The sequence below is a fragment of the Macaca fascicularis genome, chromosome 3, assembly GCF_037993035.2.
Source record: "Macaca fascicularis isolate 582-1 chromosome 3, T2T-MFA8v1.1".
Lineage (NCBI taxonomy): Eukaryota > Metazoa > Chordata > Mammalia > Primates > Cercopithecidae > Macaca > Macaca fascicularis.
This window is the reverse complement of record NC_088377.1, coordinates 117,636,409-117,652,830: the sequence shown is the minus strand read 5'-3', so window position 1 is coordinate 117,652,830 and position 16,422 is coordinate 117,636,409. Positions and strand designations below refer to the sequence as shown.

General features: G+C 38.6%; 1 protein-coding gene and 1 long non-coding RNA gene across 4 annotated transcripts in view; one reads left to right on the top strand and one right to left on the bottom strand.

Moving 5' to 3' along the window:
* SCIN (scinderin) overlaps positions 1 to 16,422 on the top strand; it is an 85,087-nt gene that overhangs the window by 54,141 nt on the left and 14,524 nt on the right. The window contains exons 6-10 of the mRNA XM_005550090.5: positions 1,861 to 1,993; positions 2,711 to 2,799; positions 3,536 to 3,751; positions 6,029 to 6,150; positions 13,286 to 13,376. Of these exons, the coding sequence (XP_005550147.1) occupies positions 1,861 to 1,993; positions 2,711 to 2,799; positions 3,536 to 3,751; positions 6,029 to 6,150; positions 13,286 to 13,376 (651 nt within the window). The remainder of the gene's footprint in view (positions 1 to 1,860; positions 1,994 to 2,710; positions 2,800 to 3,535; positions 3,752 to 6,028; positions 6,151 to 13,285; positions 13,377 to 16,422) is intronic.
* LOC102116361 (uncharacterized) lies at positions 1,666 to 16,173 on the bottom strand. Of its 3 annotated transcripts, none has more exons than XR_012433221.1 (5): positions 16,057 to 16,173; positions 13,677 to 13,760; positions 5,304 to 6,549; positions 2,699 to 2,820; positions 1,666 to 1,966 (listed from the first exon to the last, which is right to left on the bottom strand). It is a non-coding gene; the product is annotated as an uncharacterized lncRNA (long non-coding RNA). The 3 variants fall into 3 exon arrangements; XR_012433222.1 differs by having other exon boundaries at positions 5,304 to 5,635; XR_010585762.2 differs by lacking the exon at positions 2,699 to 2,820 and having other exon boundaries at positions 5,304 to 5,635.

Sequence of the window (16,422 nt, the reverse complement as noted above, 5' to 3'; positions counted from 1 at the left end):
ATACTGTTGCTGTACTAGTTTGCAACAATCGTTTGATATGTAGTACTCAATACAATATTTCCTTTATGGAGTAAAAATATTTTATCAGTTTTTTCTTATAAATTCTTGATAAGAATGTAAAGCCTTCACCCTATTTAAAACATTGTCTTTAGCCATAATGAAGGAGTTCTTTGTTACAGGAGGGCTGAGCTACCAAATGAAACAGCTGGAGGGAACCAGGGTAAAAACACTTCTGTTCTGGGCATTAACATACCTACTTCCACGTCAGCTGTATGGCACATGATTAGCAGCATGACTTCGCACAGGATATAACCACTCTGGGTCTTAGCATTCTTATCCACACACAGAAAAGAAAGTAGGTTCCTTCCAACTCTGTAGTTTTTTTATTTTTTTGTTTGTTTGTTTTTTCTGTTGAGGGTAACAAAAACTGCAAGGCACTCCAGTTAAGGGGATTGCTACAGTGGTATTCTTCAAGTGTTCCCTCCCCTTGCAACTTTCTTTGGAGAAAATCGTAAATCTCCAGCAGAATTTAGTAGTTTTCTCATCGGTATCAGAAAGAAACTATATTTGCTGCTCTTTAAGGGTTTTTTGGCTCCGAAACTCTGTGATTTTATGTGAAGACCAAATTAATAACTTGTTCAGCGTAACTTCCTTTTCATAATAAGTGGATTTTTTTCTTCCTAAATGCAAAAGGAAATATGGTTACCATTTCTGCTAAATATTGGTAATTTTAATATGAGCCATACAGAAAATGTTACCTAAATATTTTGTGACTGCTTTTAAAAATTACTATTTCTAAAACTCATTTTCAACAGCCTGACAGATATCTTTTATTTCACATCATCAACCAAAACGGTTCTCCCTCTTGGACAGCATTATGAACTAAAGAAGTGTTTTTAAAGGGGAAAATATTCATCCTGAGTCATAGCTTCCTCTAGTGGAGCTATGCTGTATTACATGGATATAAAGTATAAAGTTCCTTTGAAAATAATTCCGGTTTCTTAACAAGGCTGGCAAGCAAAATCACCTGGGGCATTTTCTAAAACTACGGAATTCAAACTCCACCCTGGTCCTGCAAAACTCCACCACTGATCAAGGGAGGGCTCTGGAATCTGCATGATTGGTGACTAAACTGTAGCATACAAGCTGGCCATTGAAAACCAGTAAATCCTAACTTGCACATGAATATCACTTTCGATTTTATAAGACCACTTAAAAAATTGTTTTAATAGTCTGTAGTCATTTCCAAATGTCACAGAAGAAATTTACTTTGATAATTTATACAAAGTGTATTTACCTTGCAGGACCTATGTTGAAAAAAATCTTTATGCATAAACTGTATCAATAGCTTAATTAGCAAAGTGGCTGGTATATAGTAGATAGTAAATGTTGACTAAATTAATGTTTAAACTTCATCTTCTTGTGTGTATGTAATGATTTTAAGATTATTACCTATTTGAAAAGATTGCTCTAAAACGTACAAGAAATAATCATGTAAAGTTAATTACATGGTTCTTAGTACATAAGAGCATCTGTCTAGCCATTATTATTATCACTATTCTTTTCTGATGTTTTAGGCACAGTGTCAAAACTTAACTTTTTATTTGTTAAGTTTACCCCAAAGGACTTTTTAAAAAAAATTGGAGTGTAATGAAGTCTTGTGGATTCTTTTCATTTTCTTTGAAACAGTTTTATTGAGATATAATTTATGCACTATAAAATTCATGCATTTAAAGTGTACAGTTCAATGCTTTTTATTTTATTACATTTACCGAGTTGTACAACCGTTACCATAATCTAATTATAGAACATCCTCATCATCCTCAAATGAAAACATGGAGGTCGTGGTTTTTATATTAGGTTTCAGATGCAAGTGGCTCCATGAGGGTGACTGTGGTGGCAGAAGAAAACCCCTTCTCGATGGCAATGCTGCTTTCTGAAGAATGCTTTATTTTGGACCACGGGGCTGCAAAACAAATTTTCGTATGGAAAGGTGAAAAATTCCTTTGGCGATGCTGTATTTCCGATGTATATATATTTCCTCTAAAAGGCTACATAAAATATATTTTTTTGATTTTTTTTAAAAATCCCACCTTTTAATTAAGACTTGATCTATACATGTCTCACATAAAATACAGCCATTTTCCTCCTACCAACATCATGTACCAGGGATATGAAGTTTAAAAAAAAAAAGCGTTTGGGCAATATAAAAAGAATTGTTTTACAAATAACGTTTTTCGCGTATTGTTAAATATACTTCATATACCAGGAAATTTTTGCTATTCTTTTTTTTTTTTTTTTCTTAAGACAGAGTCTTGCTCTGTCACCCAGGCTGGAGTGCAGTAGCGCAATATCGGCTCACTGCAAGCTCGGCTTCCCAGGCTCACGCCATTCTCCTGCCCCAGTCTCCCTAGTGGCTGGGACTACAGGCGCCCGCCACCATGCCTGGCTAATTTTTTTGTAGAGACGGGATTTCACCGTGTTAGCCAGGCTGGTCTCAAACTCCTGACCTCGTGATCCACCCGCCTCAGCCTCCCAAAGTGCCGGGATTACAGGCATGAACCACCACACTCGGCCAATTTTGTTATTCTTTCACTGTTGCATTTAACTTCAATTATAATTATGTTTATTATGGTACACAAGTATTTCTTAATCATAGAATGTCTTCCTTCTCTGAAGTTCTTTCTCTTTAATTTACCTTGTATTTTAGGTAAAGATGCTAATCCCCAGGAGAGGAAGGCTGCAATGAAGACAGCTGAAGAATTTCTACAGCAAATGAATTATTCCAAGAATACCCAAGTATGTGTGAAAATGAACTGGCTAGAAAAAAATAGAAAACATGGGAACTCATGACATCTCCATGAAACTCATGAAAAAGTTTGGGTCAAAGTAACGTCTGCATGTGAAGTGATTCTCCACCTGCCTGCCTGCTACAATCTGGTGTCACATGTCCCTCTTTATCTGTGTGGGGGTTAGAATTTTTTAGAAACTGCTCATCAGACTTTCTATAGAGCGCCCATTCACTTCCTCCACTGCCTTTAATTCAAGATAGTAAACCACAGTAGATTTAGCTAAGAGCACTTATGAGTTATTATTCCTTAGAGCAAGTTGTGCAGACTTGGCCTGAAACCCAGATGATACTTGTCTTAATCAAAATCAATTTAGACACTGTCTAATTACTCCTTTCCTTTCCAAATCTCTCAGCCTCATCTATTCTCCTCGTTTTTATGTCCTTACACAAGGAACACAATGAGATAATTTCTTCCACCTCACAGATCTCTTGTGAACCTTATGGAGAAAGACAAACTTATTTTACTGCAGGGATAACATATTAAAGAACTTGATTTGTCTCTCAAATATTAAAATTCAGTGGTAATTACTTTAGTCATGAGAAAAAGCAGTTTTGGATTATATGAGCTTGATAGCCAAACCAGGATAATTTTTCATTTCCTTAGTTATGTCTCCACTGCCAGATTCATATTTTCCCTCAATTGCTTATTTTCCTGTTTATTATTATTATTATTTTAAATTTCAGATTCAAGTTCTTCCAGAAGGAGGTGAAACACCAATCTTCAAACAGTTTTTTAAGGACTGGAGAGATAAAGATCAGAGTGATGGCCTCGGGAAAGTATATGTCACAGAGAAAGTGGCTCAAATAAAACAAATTCCCTTTGATGCCTCAAAATTACATAGTTCTCCACAGATGGCAGCCCAGCACAATATGGTGGATGATGGTTCTGGCAAAGTGGAGGTATTTACCTGTTTTTGTTTTCGTCAAGCCCATGAATGCTAGTGTATGTTGGGAGAGGGCAGGGGAGATCCCTTGAGGTCAAGAGTTCGAGATCAGCCTGGCCAACATGGTGAAACCCCACCTCTACTAAAAATACAAAAATTAGCCAGCTGTGGTGGAGCTCACCCGTAGTCCCAGCTACTTGGAAGACTGAGGCATGAGAATCGTTTGAGCCTGGGAGGTGGAGGCTGCAGTGAGCCAAGACCACACCATTGCACTCCAGCCTGGGTGACAGAGGGAGAAATGTGTATACACACACACACACACATATATATAAATGTGTATACATACAGATATCTGTGTTTATATATACATATATATTTATAAATGTATATCTAAATGTATTTATACATATTTAATGGCTCTCCTCAGCCTTCCTGAGAACATCCATCTTCAGCTGGACCCTTGACCCTTTCCCTTCTCTTGGCTTCACCTATCCACTGCCTTGAGGACTGACTTCCCCTCTGCCATCTAGCTAACGTTCCTACTACACCTCATTGGCAACTCAGTTAAATCACAAGCCATACCTTTTCTGAGAAGGCTTCCCTCAGTGCTGAAGTGGCCTTTCTCTGTATTCAACCTCTAGGGATATTTTTCACAGAATTTATCATATTCCTACCACAGAATTGTTCATTTACTGCCAGATTTCTCCTAGACCTCTCATCAATTCCTTGAGGACAGGAATTAAATATTTCATCTCTATATTCCTAGGGCTTACTACAATGCTTGGACCAAAGTATACGGTCAAGAAATTAGTGAAATAATTGTAACTCTTTTCAAAGACATGAAGCATGAATCGAAGTGGCATGGGTGTTGGGGAGTGGGGAGCGCCAAGGGAGAAGTTCACAAATGTCCCTCATGGCTGTTGTCAAAGGAGTATCGACTTCTGGGTCTGCATCTGTCTCCTACTTAGACATTCCTGATGGAGCTCAGTCCTCCTGGCAAACTTGGTCTCCAGCACCAGCTGTGTCCTGGCTGCAGCCTTCTCCTGTGCCATCCTAGGGCTGCTGAAATCTGGGGAGCTCTCTCTAGGATCTTGTGCTGTCTCTAGGATATAAGGCTTCTGCTCTCTAGGGTAGGGTGGGGTGGCCTCTCTCTAGAAGCATTGCACTGCTCCTGTCCACTTGCTCATCTTCAGATTTCAAAGCAAAGAGTCTGCCCTTCCCACTGGAGAACTTAGGCAAGTGTGCATATGTGTGTATGTGTGTGTGTGTATGTGTGCTTACACATACACACACAGTGCCTGGCAGCCTCTCCTTCATTTGTTACTCTCCTGTTTCATCTACAGTTCTCATCTCTCCAACTTGGAGGGTCTTTAATCTGTGCTGAAGAGGAGGAGGTAGAATGAAAGTGGTTCTGCCTGTTTTTATCCCATCATCACATTTCAGTCTTATACCTGGATGGCACCTTTTAAAAACAGAAGTCATGTTATCGTTTTGGTCTTAGTCTGTTCAGGCTACTATAACAAAAATACCGTAGATTGAGAGTTTAAGCAGAAACATTTATTTCTCACCATTCTGGAGGCTGGGGAGTCTACGTTGAAGGTTTCGATGGGCTCAGTGTTTGGTGAAGGATCCACTTCCCGGTAGACTTTTTGCTGCATCCTCACGTGGTGAAAAAGGAGCTAGAGAGCTTTCTGATTATAAAGGCACTAATTTCACTCATGAGGGTTCTGGCCTCATGACCTAAGTACCTCCCAAAGGTCCCACCTCCTAATACCGTCACACTGGAGGTTAGGATTTCAACATAAATCGTGGACGGACTCAAACATTCAGTGTGTTGTAGCATCTTCAGTATCTGGTCATAGTCTACCAAGTCTTGCCTGGGAAAATAATAGTCTCCTATCTTCAAGCACAGGGAAAAAAATACACATGTTATTTCATAATTGAAGAAAAAATTAAAATACATATTTCTGAGCTGAATCTTGCAGTTTTTTATTCCACTGGAGTGTCATGTTATTTCCACTAGTAGATGAAACAATAGGTATTTATTAATCACCAGGCTCGGAACTGAGCTTAATACTGTAGAGGAAGCAAAAGAAACATAAAAGTACTTAAAATGTCAATAAATTGGCAAATTGATAACAATTTCTTTCCTTTGCTTGATTTGTAAACTAGTTAAAAAATAATTTAAAAGTTGTTTAATAATAGATTTGAACCAAAAATTATTTAAAGCTTATGAGAAGTACTATTAGATCAAGAAAATTGTAATTTGGTGTATATATTCCATTCCTTCCAGATTTGGCGTGTAGAAAACAATGGTAGGATCCAAGTCGACCAAAACTCATATGGTGAATTCTATGGTGGTGACTGCTACATCATACTCTACACCTATCCCAGAGGACAAATTATCTACACGTGGTGAGTTTATATCGGGCAAAGATCTCGGGTTCCACAGGAGCCAGATTTTGCTCCAAAGTATTAAATTCCATGCATTATGGGGTAGAATAATCCTATAATCACCCCAGTGAGATTTGTGTAGCATGCATGTAGTAGTTTCTTTTTATATGATTTTGACTTTGTTTTGCAGCTGCCATCCACAGGCAGCAGGAGTTACATAAAAATCATGCTATCTAGTCTAGGGAAAAAGTTTTGATATCCCAAACCAGTGATGTTCTGCTAGTGGATATGTAGTTGAATATCTCATCTTGTACGCAGGTTAACACTGCAACAGCAAGTGTCAGGTACCATGGCTTCTTATTGTTAAAATTCAGAGAGGTCCATCCTAATTGGAACTGCAAAGTTGCAATATGGCAAAACCTGTAGGAGATACAATTTGTGATTCCATTGATACCTCAACTTGATGCAATTCTTATTCTTTGTTTCCATTAAATTTACAATAATGGAAAAAATATGCAATTGCGGTTTTTTTGTTTTTGTTTTTATTTTTATTTTGAGGCAAAATCTCACTCTGTCACCCAGGCTGGAGTGCAATGGCCCAATCTTGGCTCACTGCAAGCTCCACCTCCCGGGTTCACGCCAGTCTCTTGCCTCAGCCTCCCGAGTAGCTGGGACTACAGGGGCCCACCACCACGCCTGGATACACTTTTTGTATTTTTAGTGGAGACGGGGTTTCACCATGTTAGCCAGGATGGTCTCGATCTCCTGATCTTGTGATCTGCCCGCCTCAGCCTCCCAAAGTGCTGGGATTACAGGTGTGAGCCACTGCTCCCAGCCCCTGTGTTTTCATCTTACATGGTTTTGCATGATGATTTGGGTTAATTGAAGTCTAAATATACTTTCAGTAAATACCAATGCCCTGCTCAAGGAGAAAATGACCAAATGTCCAACCAGGTAATTTATGTGCATACACCATGCCAGGATACGTCAAGGGATGGGGATTCAGCAAGAAATTATATAATGTGAAATTCTCTAACTTTTTATTAAGTGAAATCAGGTAAAAATAGAATATTGCTAAGAAGGCTGGAAAAAAGAAAATAATTCTTAAAAAAGATCTTCAAGCAGAGAAATGTGGGTGTAAGGTGCAAAGGCAGGGCAGGATCCTACCTTTGCCTACATAGTTATAACAACCTGTAATAGGTGTATAGAATATACATGCATTCAGTACTCTGCTGATATGGTCACATTTCTTTTTGGTGAACCTCACACACAAAGACAGAGTCACACTCATCCCCATAGTCTGGTCATCTACACTGCCCAGTGCCTTGAGCCCATTCAAGTTCAAGAGATGGGATGACACCAAAAGAGTGGTCTGGGAACTCGGAGGCATCAATATCACCTGGGAACTTCTTAGATTTGTAGACTCTCAGGCCCCACCTTTGACCCACTAAGGCAGAACCTGCATTTTAGCAAGGACCTCAGGTAATTCATATGCACTTCAATGATTAACAGACATTGCCTCAGGCAGTGGTTTAGAACACTGACTGCATATTGGAATAACCTGAACAATTTCTCATAAATCCAAATGCTCTCACCCTCACCAAACAAATCAAAATCTCAGCTGAGGGGATTCCTGAGATTCTAATCTACACCACCACATCGGTGTGAACCACTGCACCCAGGACCATCTCTGATGCCACAGTCACTCCATATGCTGTCCTAGATGAATGTGTTTAGCTATTTAGCTCTGTGGTTAACATGTCGTCTTAATAGCAACCATTCTGTGAGCAGCATGTTTTCACTGGCAAAGTGCCAGATGTTTGTTTGTTTGTTTGTTTTACGTCTTTCCAAAAAGAATGGAGCAGGGGAGATTAGACAGACAAAGTAATTTAACTCAAAGTTACAACTGTTGTAAGGCAACATTTTAAATCTTAATCGATTGGTCTCTTTAAGGCTTGAGTATATCTATATCAGGTAGTTATGTCCTTATTTTGCAATTTCATTTTCTAAAAGTTTAATTCAGAAAAGTGTTTGTGCAACAAAATCATAGCATTTATTGGGATAAATTAATTATTCCTAGTTAACTTTTCTTTTGCATTTTATTTCATGGTCTTCCTGTTAATTCTCTTTTGAATATGAAAAACATAATTAATTGTGAATTTAGATTAAACGAAAAAAGACTAAGCAAGTAATGCGAAAGAGTGTTTTGAGGAATTAACAATTTGCAACCCATATAAATGTCTATATGGACATACTAAAATAGAACAAATCAGGTTACAAATTTTAAATGCTAAATTTAAGTTTTAAATTGTAGCTATTTCTTGTATCATTTGAAAGCACTTTATGTGCTAAGCATTGTACTAATTTCTGGAGGTACAGTGGTGGAAAGAAAAATACAACCTGTGTCTTCAGGAGCTTATATGTAATAAGAAACAGATGATTAACAGGTATTTTTAGTGCAATATAGATGATTTTATGTAAGATCAAGCTGAGTGATCTTTTGATAATTATATACAGACCCTCCACCATACTCCTAGGCTATTGGTTAAATATTTGTACCCTCTAGAACTCATGTTGAAACTTAATCTTCAGTGTGGAAATATTGGGAGATGGGGCCTTTAAGAGATGATAGCTCTCATGAAAGGATGAGTCCATTAGTGGATAAATGGGTTATCATGAGAATGGGACCAGTGGCTTTATAAGAAGGGAAAGAAGCCTGAGCTGGCATACTCAAACACTCACTGTGTGATGACCTGCACTGCCTCAGGAGTCTGCAGAGTCTTTGCCAGCAAGAAAACCCTCACCAGATGTGATCTCTTGACTTTGGACTTCTCACTCTCCATAACTGTAAAAATAAGTTCCTTTTCCTTATAAATTACCCTGTTTCAGGTATTCTGTTATAAGCAACAGAAAATGAACTAAGACAGCCTCCTAGAAAAAGTGGCATTGAAGTGGAAGCTAGACAGGCAGGCAAATAGGGAAGTTGTTCCAAGCAATGCAGGAAAATAGTGTGCTCTAATCTACTCGTCATAGAGTATGGCTGGAGAACATTTAGGCTGCAAAAGATAAAACGAAGGAAATTAGAAGGAGCCAAATTGTAAATGGCCTCATAAACCATGCTGAAGAGGACAAACTTTATTTTTAAGACATTGGGAGTCACTGAAAGAGTTTGTATGGGGTGTTACATGATTGATTTTCATTTTATTTCATTTTATTTTATTTTAGACAGTCTCACTCTGTTACCCAGGCTGGAGTGCAGTGGCTCCAGTCTTGGCTCACTGCAACCTCTGCCTCCCAGGTTCAAGCTATTCTCCTGCCTCGCCTCCTGAGTAACTGGGATTAGAGGTGCACACCACGACGCCCGGCTAATTTTTTGTATTTTTAGAAGAGATGGCATTTCACCATGTTGGCCAGGCTGGTCTTGAACTCCTGACCTCAAGTGGTCCACCTGCCTTGGCCTCCCAAAGTGCTGGGATTACAGGTGTGAGCCACCATGCCTGGCCTGGTTTTCATTTTAGATAAATTATTCTGATTGACATCTGCAGAATGGATTGGTAGAGGAAGGCTAGCAGCAGGAAGACAACTGGGAATGTGTTGCAATAATCCAGCTGAATGATGTGGCCTGAATTTAGTGTAGTGACAACAGGGAAGGAAAGAATGAGACAAATTTGCAATGTGTTAAGGTATTGGCACCAGAAAAACTGTTAATGGGGAATGGAGAAGACAAAGACAAGAATGACCCCTGGGTTTCTGGTCTGAGCATAAATGGGTAGCGTTTTATTTCCTGAGATTAAAAATCTTACGAGGAAGACAAGTTTGGCCCACACTGCACAAAAATGCAAAAGGAAAAAGAAGAGAACGAGAAGGCACCACATTGGTAATAGTTACTATCTTTGGAATGGGGCTGGAAGGATGGTCATTTAGTTTTCTTCTTTCCAATTTGAAATGTTCAACATTTCCATCATAAGAATGTATATATTTGGGGGATATCAAGAATGTAAATTAGATACTTCAGAGTCCTTTTGTGAGTCTTCACCATTTGAAATCATGGATGTGAAGTATGTAAGTCTGTTAGTGTTGTATGGTTTGTGGAACTTCAAAAGCTTCCATAAAGATAGTGAAGAGGATTTCAAAAAATAAGCAGTTCCATCGAAGACTGACTTTCAAATTAAACAACTTTCCAGTTTATGTGATAATTTCAATGCAGGGATATAAATAGGTTTAAGTCCAAGAGGCAGAGTTAAAGGTGAGAAACTAGAATTAAATCAGTTATGAAACCACTTGTATTCTGAAATGACAGGACAGAAATAATTTCAGCAATGATCTTTTCTCTGAAATATCAGGTAATTAAAATTGAACAGACGACAATGATGAATCTCCTCAAGTAGTAAATCCCATTTTTACGCAGCACTCATCTTTAATGAGCAACAACCACCACAGGTTTATAAAGAAAAAATACGTCAAAGTAGATTGCTTTTTTTGTTCAGCATAAGATTTTAAAATTAGAAAAAGAGCGACTGTGTTATTTCTTGATTGTAGTGGAATACTTGAATCTGTGTGGATGGCAGTATGGTACTTGGGATCCAGAAGAGAGGTTTAAGATGAGTAGAAAGTATTTGTTCAGCGTGTCATGAGGCAGAAACTTAGTGATGTTTTTCAGGTTTGCTAGTTGAAATATTCCAAAAAAAAAGGAGCAAAATGAAGACAAAAGTTGGGTAATATTGTCTGTTCAGTGGTTGGATTTCTTCCCTTCAGAATAAAAGCAAAATGGAAAGCAGCCATTTTTAACAACAGCTGGAAGCGAGAATTCAGGAAACCACAGATGTGACAAAGAAACAACGCATGATACAGACCCTGCGGTGGCCCGTCCTCATGCAGCTCTGTGTAACTCCTCACCCTGTGCTTCCAGTACACACACAGGTGTTGGCTAGCATTATAGGCTCTTGGGAAATGTAGGCTATTGACATTAAAACACTATGTTTTTAGTAGTCCCTTTATTAAGGAAAACATTTTTTATTTTCTTATCAACATGTGTGTGCATGGTTTTTTTTTGCACCTCTCTGTAGAAAATTTTTACATCAACCATTTGCCTATGCTGGTCCAATGGAAAATTGTGTGATAAGATATGCACCATCTTCCCAGTGTTTTGGGGGTGTGTGTGTGTGCGCGTGTGTGTTGCCCAACGTGGCAGGTTCTGTTAATCTGTTCCAAGTATGGAACAGTTTACTGTCAAAGTTTTAGAAGAAAAGATATATTAGTGTTGCTGCAAAAGTAATTGCGGGTAGGCCAGGCGCCATGGCTCACGCCTGTAATCCCAGAACCTTGGGAGGCCAAGGCAGGCGCATCACCTGAGGTCAGGAGTTTGAGACCAGCCTGACAAACATGGAGGAAACCCTGTCTCTACTAAAAATACAAAATTAGCCGGGCATAGTGGTATATGCCTGTAATCCCAGCTACTCGGGAGGGTGAGGCAGGAGAATCACTTGAACCCGGGAGGCGGAGGTTGTAGTGAGCCGAGATTGCACCATTGCACTCCAGCCTGGGCAACAAGAGCGAAACTCCGTCTCCAAAAAAAAAAAAAGTAATTGTGGCTTTTGCCATTACTTTTAATAGCAAACACAGCAATCTAATAGATTGCACCAATCTAATAGTTAACTTTCAAAGTCTAAATCCAAGTTTAGCATTCCTACTGCTAAGCTAACCACTAGTCAGATAGAAATGGGAAAGTTGGCTAAAAATAAATAATGCTCAATGAGTGCTTTTACCATGTTTGGAGCTTTGTTTGTTTTCTTTTATTGTCTTCTCTACAAGCTCATCAAACAGCAAATCTCCCACAAGTTGCTTTACAGGTTAAGGTGACACAGAGTTAACAGCCACAAGCTACCCTAGAAAGAGAGGCTACAAATGAACTGGCCATATTGATGGGCCATATTGATGGACTGACCCGTATCTGAGTGCTGGAAGCTTAGCATCTTGTACAGCCTTATTACTAATTCCTTATGGTGGGCAGGTCATGGTGCCTCACCCCTTTAATTCTAGCACTTTGGGAGGCGGAGGCAGGTGGATCACCTGAGGTCAGGAGTTTGAGACCAGCCTGACCATCCTCACCAACGTGGTGAAACCCTGTCTCTATTAAAAATACAAAAAAGCACCTGTAATCCCAGCTACTCAGGAGGCTGAGGCCGGAGAATCGCTTGAACCCGGGAGGCAGAGGTTGCAGTGAGTCAAGTTCATGCCATTATACTCCAGCCTGGGTGATGGAGTGAGACTCTTGTCTCAAAAAAAAAATAATAATAATAATAATAATAATAATAATAATAAATAATTCCTTATGGAATTGCTAAGATGACAAAATGGGGCCTCTCCATTGTCAACTTCTCATTATTATTTTCTTGATTTTTCTGGGTTACAGACATTTGGTTCATGCTCACCAAATATTCATAGAAAGACAAAATGCTGGCTGGGCGTGGTGGCTCATGCCTGTAATTCCAGCACTTTGGGAGGCTGAGGCGGGCAGATCATGAGGTCAAGAGTTCAAGACCAGCCTGGCCAACACAGTGAAACCCCATCTCTACTAAAAATACAAAAAATTAGCCGGGTGTGGTGGCAGATGCCTGTAATCCCAGCTACTCCGGAGCCTGAGGCAGGAGAATCGCTTGAACCCGGGAGGCGGAGGTTGCAGTGGGCCAAGACTGCACCATTGTACTCCAGCCCAGGTGACAGTGTGAGACTCCATCTCAAAAAAAAAAAAAAAAAAAAGAAAGACAAAATGCCACTAACAGTCAACGCAATAAGTTTGGCTCGTATTTTCATTTCAGATGGATTATTTTTCACTGTAGTGGTGTTTTCTAAAAAATAGGCAGCTCCAACTTAAAATCAGGTGAACCTGATGACTTAGCTAAGTTATGTAAGGAACAAAAGCTCAATTTCTTTAAAATGGAGATAAAAATGCCTACCATAGACAGTTCTAGACGACACATAGGACAATTCAATGTTAGATACCTTGACAAAAACAATAGCTTAACAGCTCATATCATGTTAAAACAGTTTGCTTCTTCTTGATCTTTCATAATAACTTGTCTCTGCTTGCAATGCCTACATGCGACGATCTTAAAACTTAAAGGCAAGCTAATTTATTTCACTTTCATTCCTCTAGGCAAGGAGCAAATGCCACGCGAGATGAGCTGACAACATCTGCGTTCCTGACTGTTCAGTTGGATCGGTCCCTCGGAGGACAGGCTGTGCAGGTTGGGATATTTTTACCCCCAAAACTCACACAAGTTAAAGTCTTGCTAGCTCAATAGATAGCTGTAGCTGCCTCCCAAGTTGGAATAGAAATTTGACATTTTCTTGATATGAACTCTGTTTTCATTTTGAAATTCAAATATTCCTACTCTCATTTCAAATTAGTTCTCTCAGATTCTGGAAAGGAGGTAACAAACACAAGCAACAAAAAACTATCGACAGATTTAAGATCCCAAAAGAATCTTCCCATTAGAATCACACCCTGCGTCAGTGATAGTCGCTTGACATTAAAACGGTTTTACCTGTATTATTGTTTCCAGCTGTTGTTCAACAGATACGGTAGGCAGAATAATCCCCCAAGGTGTTCATGTCCTAATCCTCAGAACCTGCAAGTGTGATATGTTACAAAGCAAAGGAGAGTTAAGGTTGGAGATGGAGTACGGTTGCTCATCAGCAGATCTTAAGCTAGGGAGATTATCTGGGATTACTGGGTGGACCTAGTGTAATCACCAGGGTCCTTATAAGTAAAACAGAAAGCCAGACAGTCAGAGGGATGCAGCATGGGAAAGACCAACCAGCGATCGCTAGCTTTGAGGATGGAGGGAACAATTACATATTATATAGTTTGCAAATTGCTAGAAGGAGAATATTAAACATTCCCAGCACAAAGAAATGATAAATATTTGAGATGATGTTATGCTAGTTACCCTAATCTGATCACTATACATTGTATGTACCCCATGAATATCTACAATTATTAATCAATTAAAAAATAAAATTAAAAATAAGAAGATGGAAGAGAGTCCCTAGCAAAGAAATATGGGCAACCTCTAGAAACCAGAAAAAGCAAGGAATAGATTCATTCCTAGAGCCGCTAGAAAGGACTATAGCCCTGCAATAGCTTGATTTTAGCCCCATGACTAAATTGTTATTCCACATTTTAGCCCAGTGATCTATCTAAATTAACCCCATAACTCATTTCAGACTTCTGACCTCCAAAACTGTAAGATGATAAATTTTTGTTGTTTTAAGCCACTAAATCATAGTAATTTGTTACAGCAATTCTGTAACAAATTATAATTTGGGAAATAAATACAACAGTACAGAACAAGCACAGATTAGCAATTCTAATTAATAGGTAGAAAAAAGACTCTTACACTCTCAAATCATAAACATGCGTAAGTTATGTTTTGCACAAGTAAACAGAAATAAATCTTGATAAAATAGCATGAGTCCTTATATTTCCCTTTTAGGTACCAAAATCTTACTGAAACAAAGTCCATCACCCAAAAGTGAGGGAGGAAGTGGTGGAGAGGGAGAAAGCATGAACAGAAATGGGAGGGACAAAGAGAAAAGATAGGGAGAAAGGGGAAAGAAAAGGGGAAGGAGGGGAGGAGAGGGAAGAGAAGAAAGGGAAATCATGGAGGAAGAAATGAGACAAGTAGGAAGGAGGAGAGAAGAGGAAGGGCAAGGGAGAGGATAGTATGAGAGGGAGGAGAGATATATTTTTTTATTTGGGTATTTCTGAAAAAAAAATTACTTGTCGAGAATGACTAAATCCAAATTCAAAATGAAAATTTCATGTAATTAAAAATGAGTCAACTTTAATATATCTATCTAACTTATCTATCTATCTTATCTATCTCTATCTGGAGACAGAGAGAGATTAAAATAGAGAAAAATGGGCAGGAAAAGATAATATACTGCTTTATTTATTATAAAACTTTAAATGTTATACAGTGTCAGACAGTATCAATGTCTAGTTCTAGATCTCACTGTATCTAAGAGACTGCTGTTTCTAGCCTGGTTCAACCTTCTGTCCTCTCCTAAGTTCAACTGCTCCTCCTTTTATAGTTATGGTGGAGTATCTGCTACTTGTTTCAGGACCCTTATTAGTTACCATGAAAAAGTTTGGGTCTTTGTTTTTTAAATTCCCTTACTGTATAACTGACATACAGACTTCAAGGAGTCCCTGTTTTCCTCTAGTGTGCCCCAGTGTGTCTGTCTGCTTTCTTGTTCATTCTGGGAAAGGGCACTTGCTTGTTCCTTTTCCCTACAGCTGGCTGGAGCTTTCTCTCTCCCTCTCTCTCATTCCCTGTGTCTTCCTAGCTGGAGCTGCGCACACTGCTGCCTGTTTTCTGCCCGCCTGTTGTCTTTGGCCAGTTTTTGAGAAGCCATCTGCTCCTATCTGGTGGGAAAAGCATCTTACAGATTAGAGTTCAAACAGAAAGCAGGTGCTTACTTGGCCAGTGCAGTGATGTTTCTGATACAGCAGCATGAAACACTCCCTTTGCATGGTTGTGCCTGTTTAACTTCCTCATTCCTGGTGTCAAGAGAGCTAAGATTCTATATGGTACAAAAGGGTTTTTCTGTCTTGTTTTCAAATCTTTGTCAGTGTGTAATTGCTTATTTTAATATAATAATTAAATAAAGAGGCAAGTTAGACTCTTTAGAACATAAAGTGTAAGATGTGGAGGCTGAAGTTGGTCTTCCAGCTGGTTTCCTTCCCATCTTGATACAAGTTAGTAGATACATAAAACAAGTTACATCTAAATTTAAAGGTGCATATTAACTTTTTAAAAATAACTTGCTAATTTTTAATTAACAAATTAATGAGATGACTGCATTATTTAAATGCACTCAATTCTATGAAATTTAGTTGATCTTTAAGTTATTACTTACCAAACTATTACAAAAAACTTTGAAGATATGCATTGTCTTACATATTTCATATTTCATAGTACTATATTTGATACACTCGATTATGAATTTCCATGAATTGTTAGCCAGTTGAATCCTAAATTGACAACAAAATGGTAATTTTTAGTTTAATCACTAGATGGCAGTAGCTTACAATAATGCATGAAAAAACTAAAGTATTGCGGTTTTCAATGCTCCTTTGTAGAATATATTAACCATTAAAATTACTTTTAATCAACCTTTTTTCTTTCTTATTCTCCTTTGACAGTAAGAGATGGGCCTTAATCAGTGTTTCACTTTCTCTCATGTTGGCAATTAAAATTTTCTCCATGTTATATGAAATGCTAA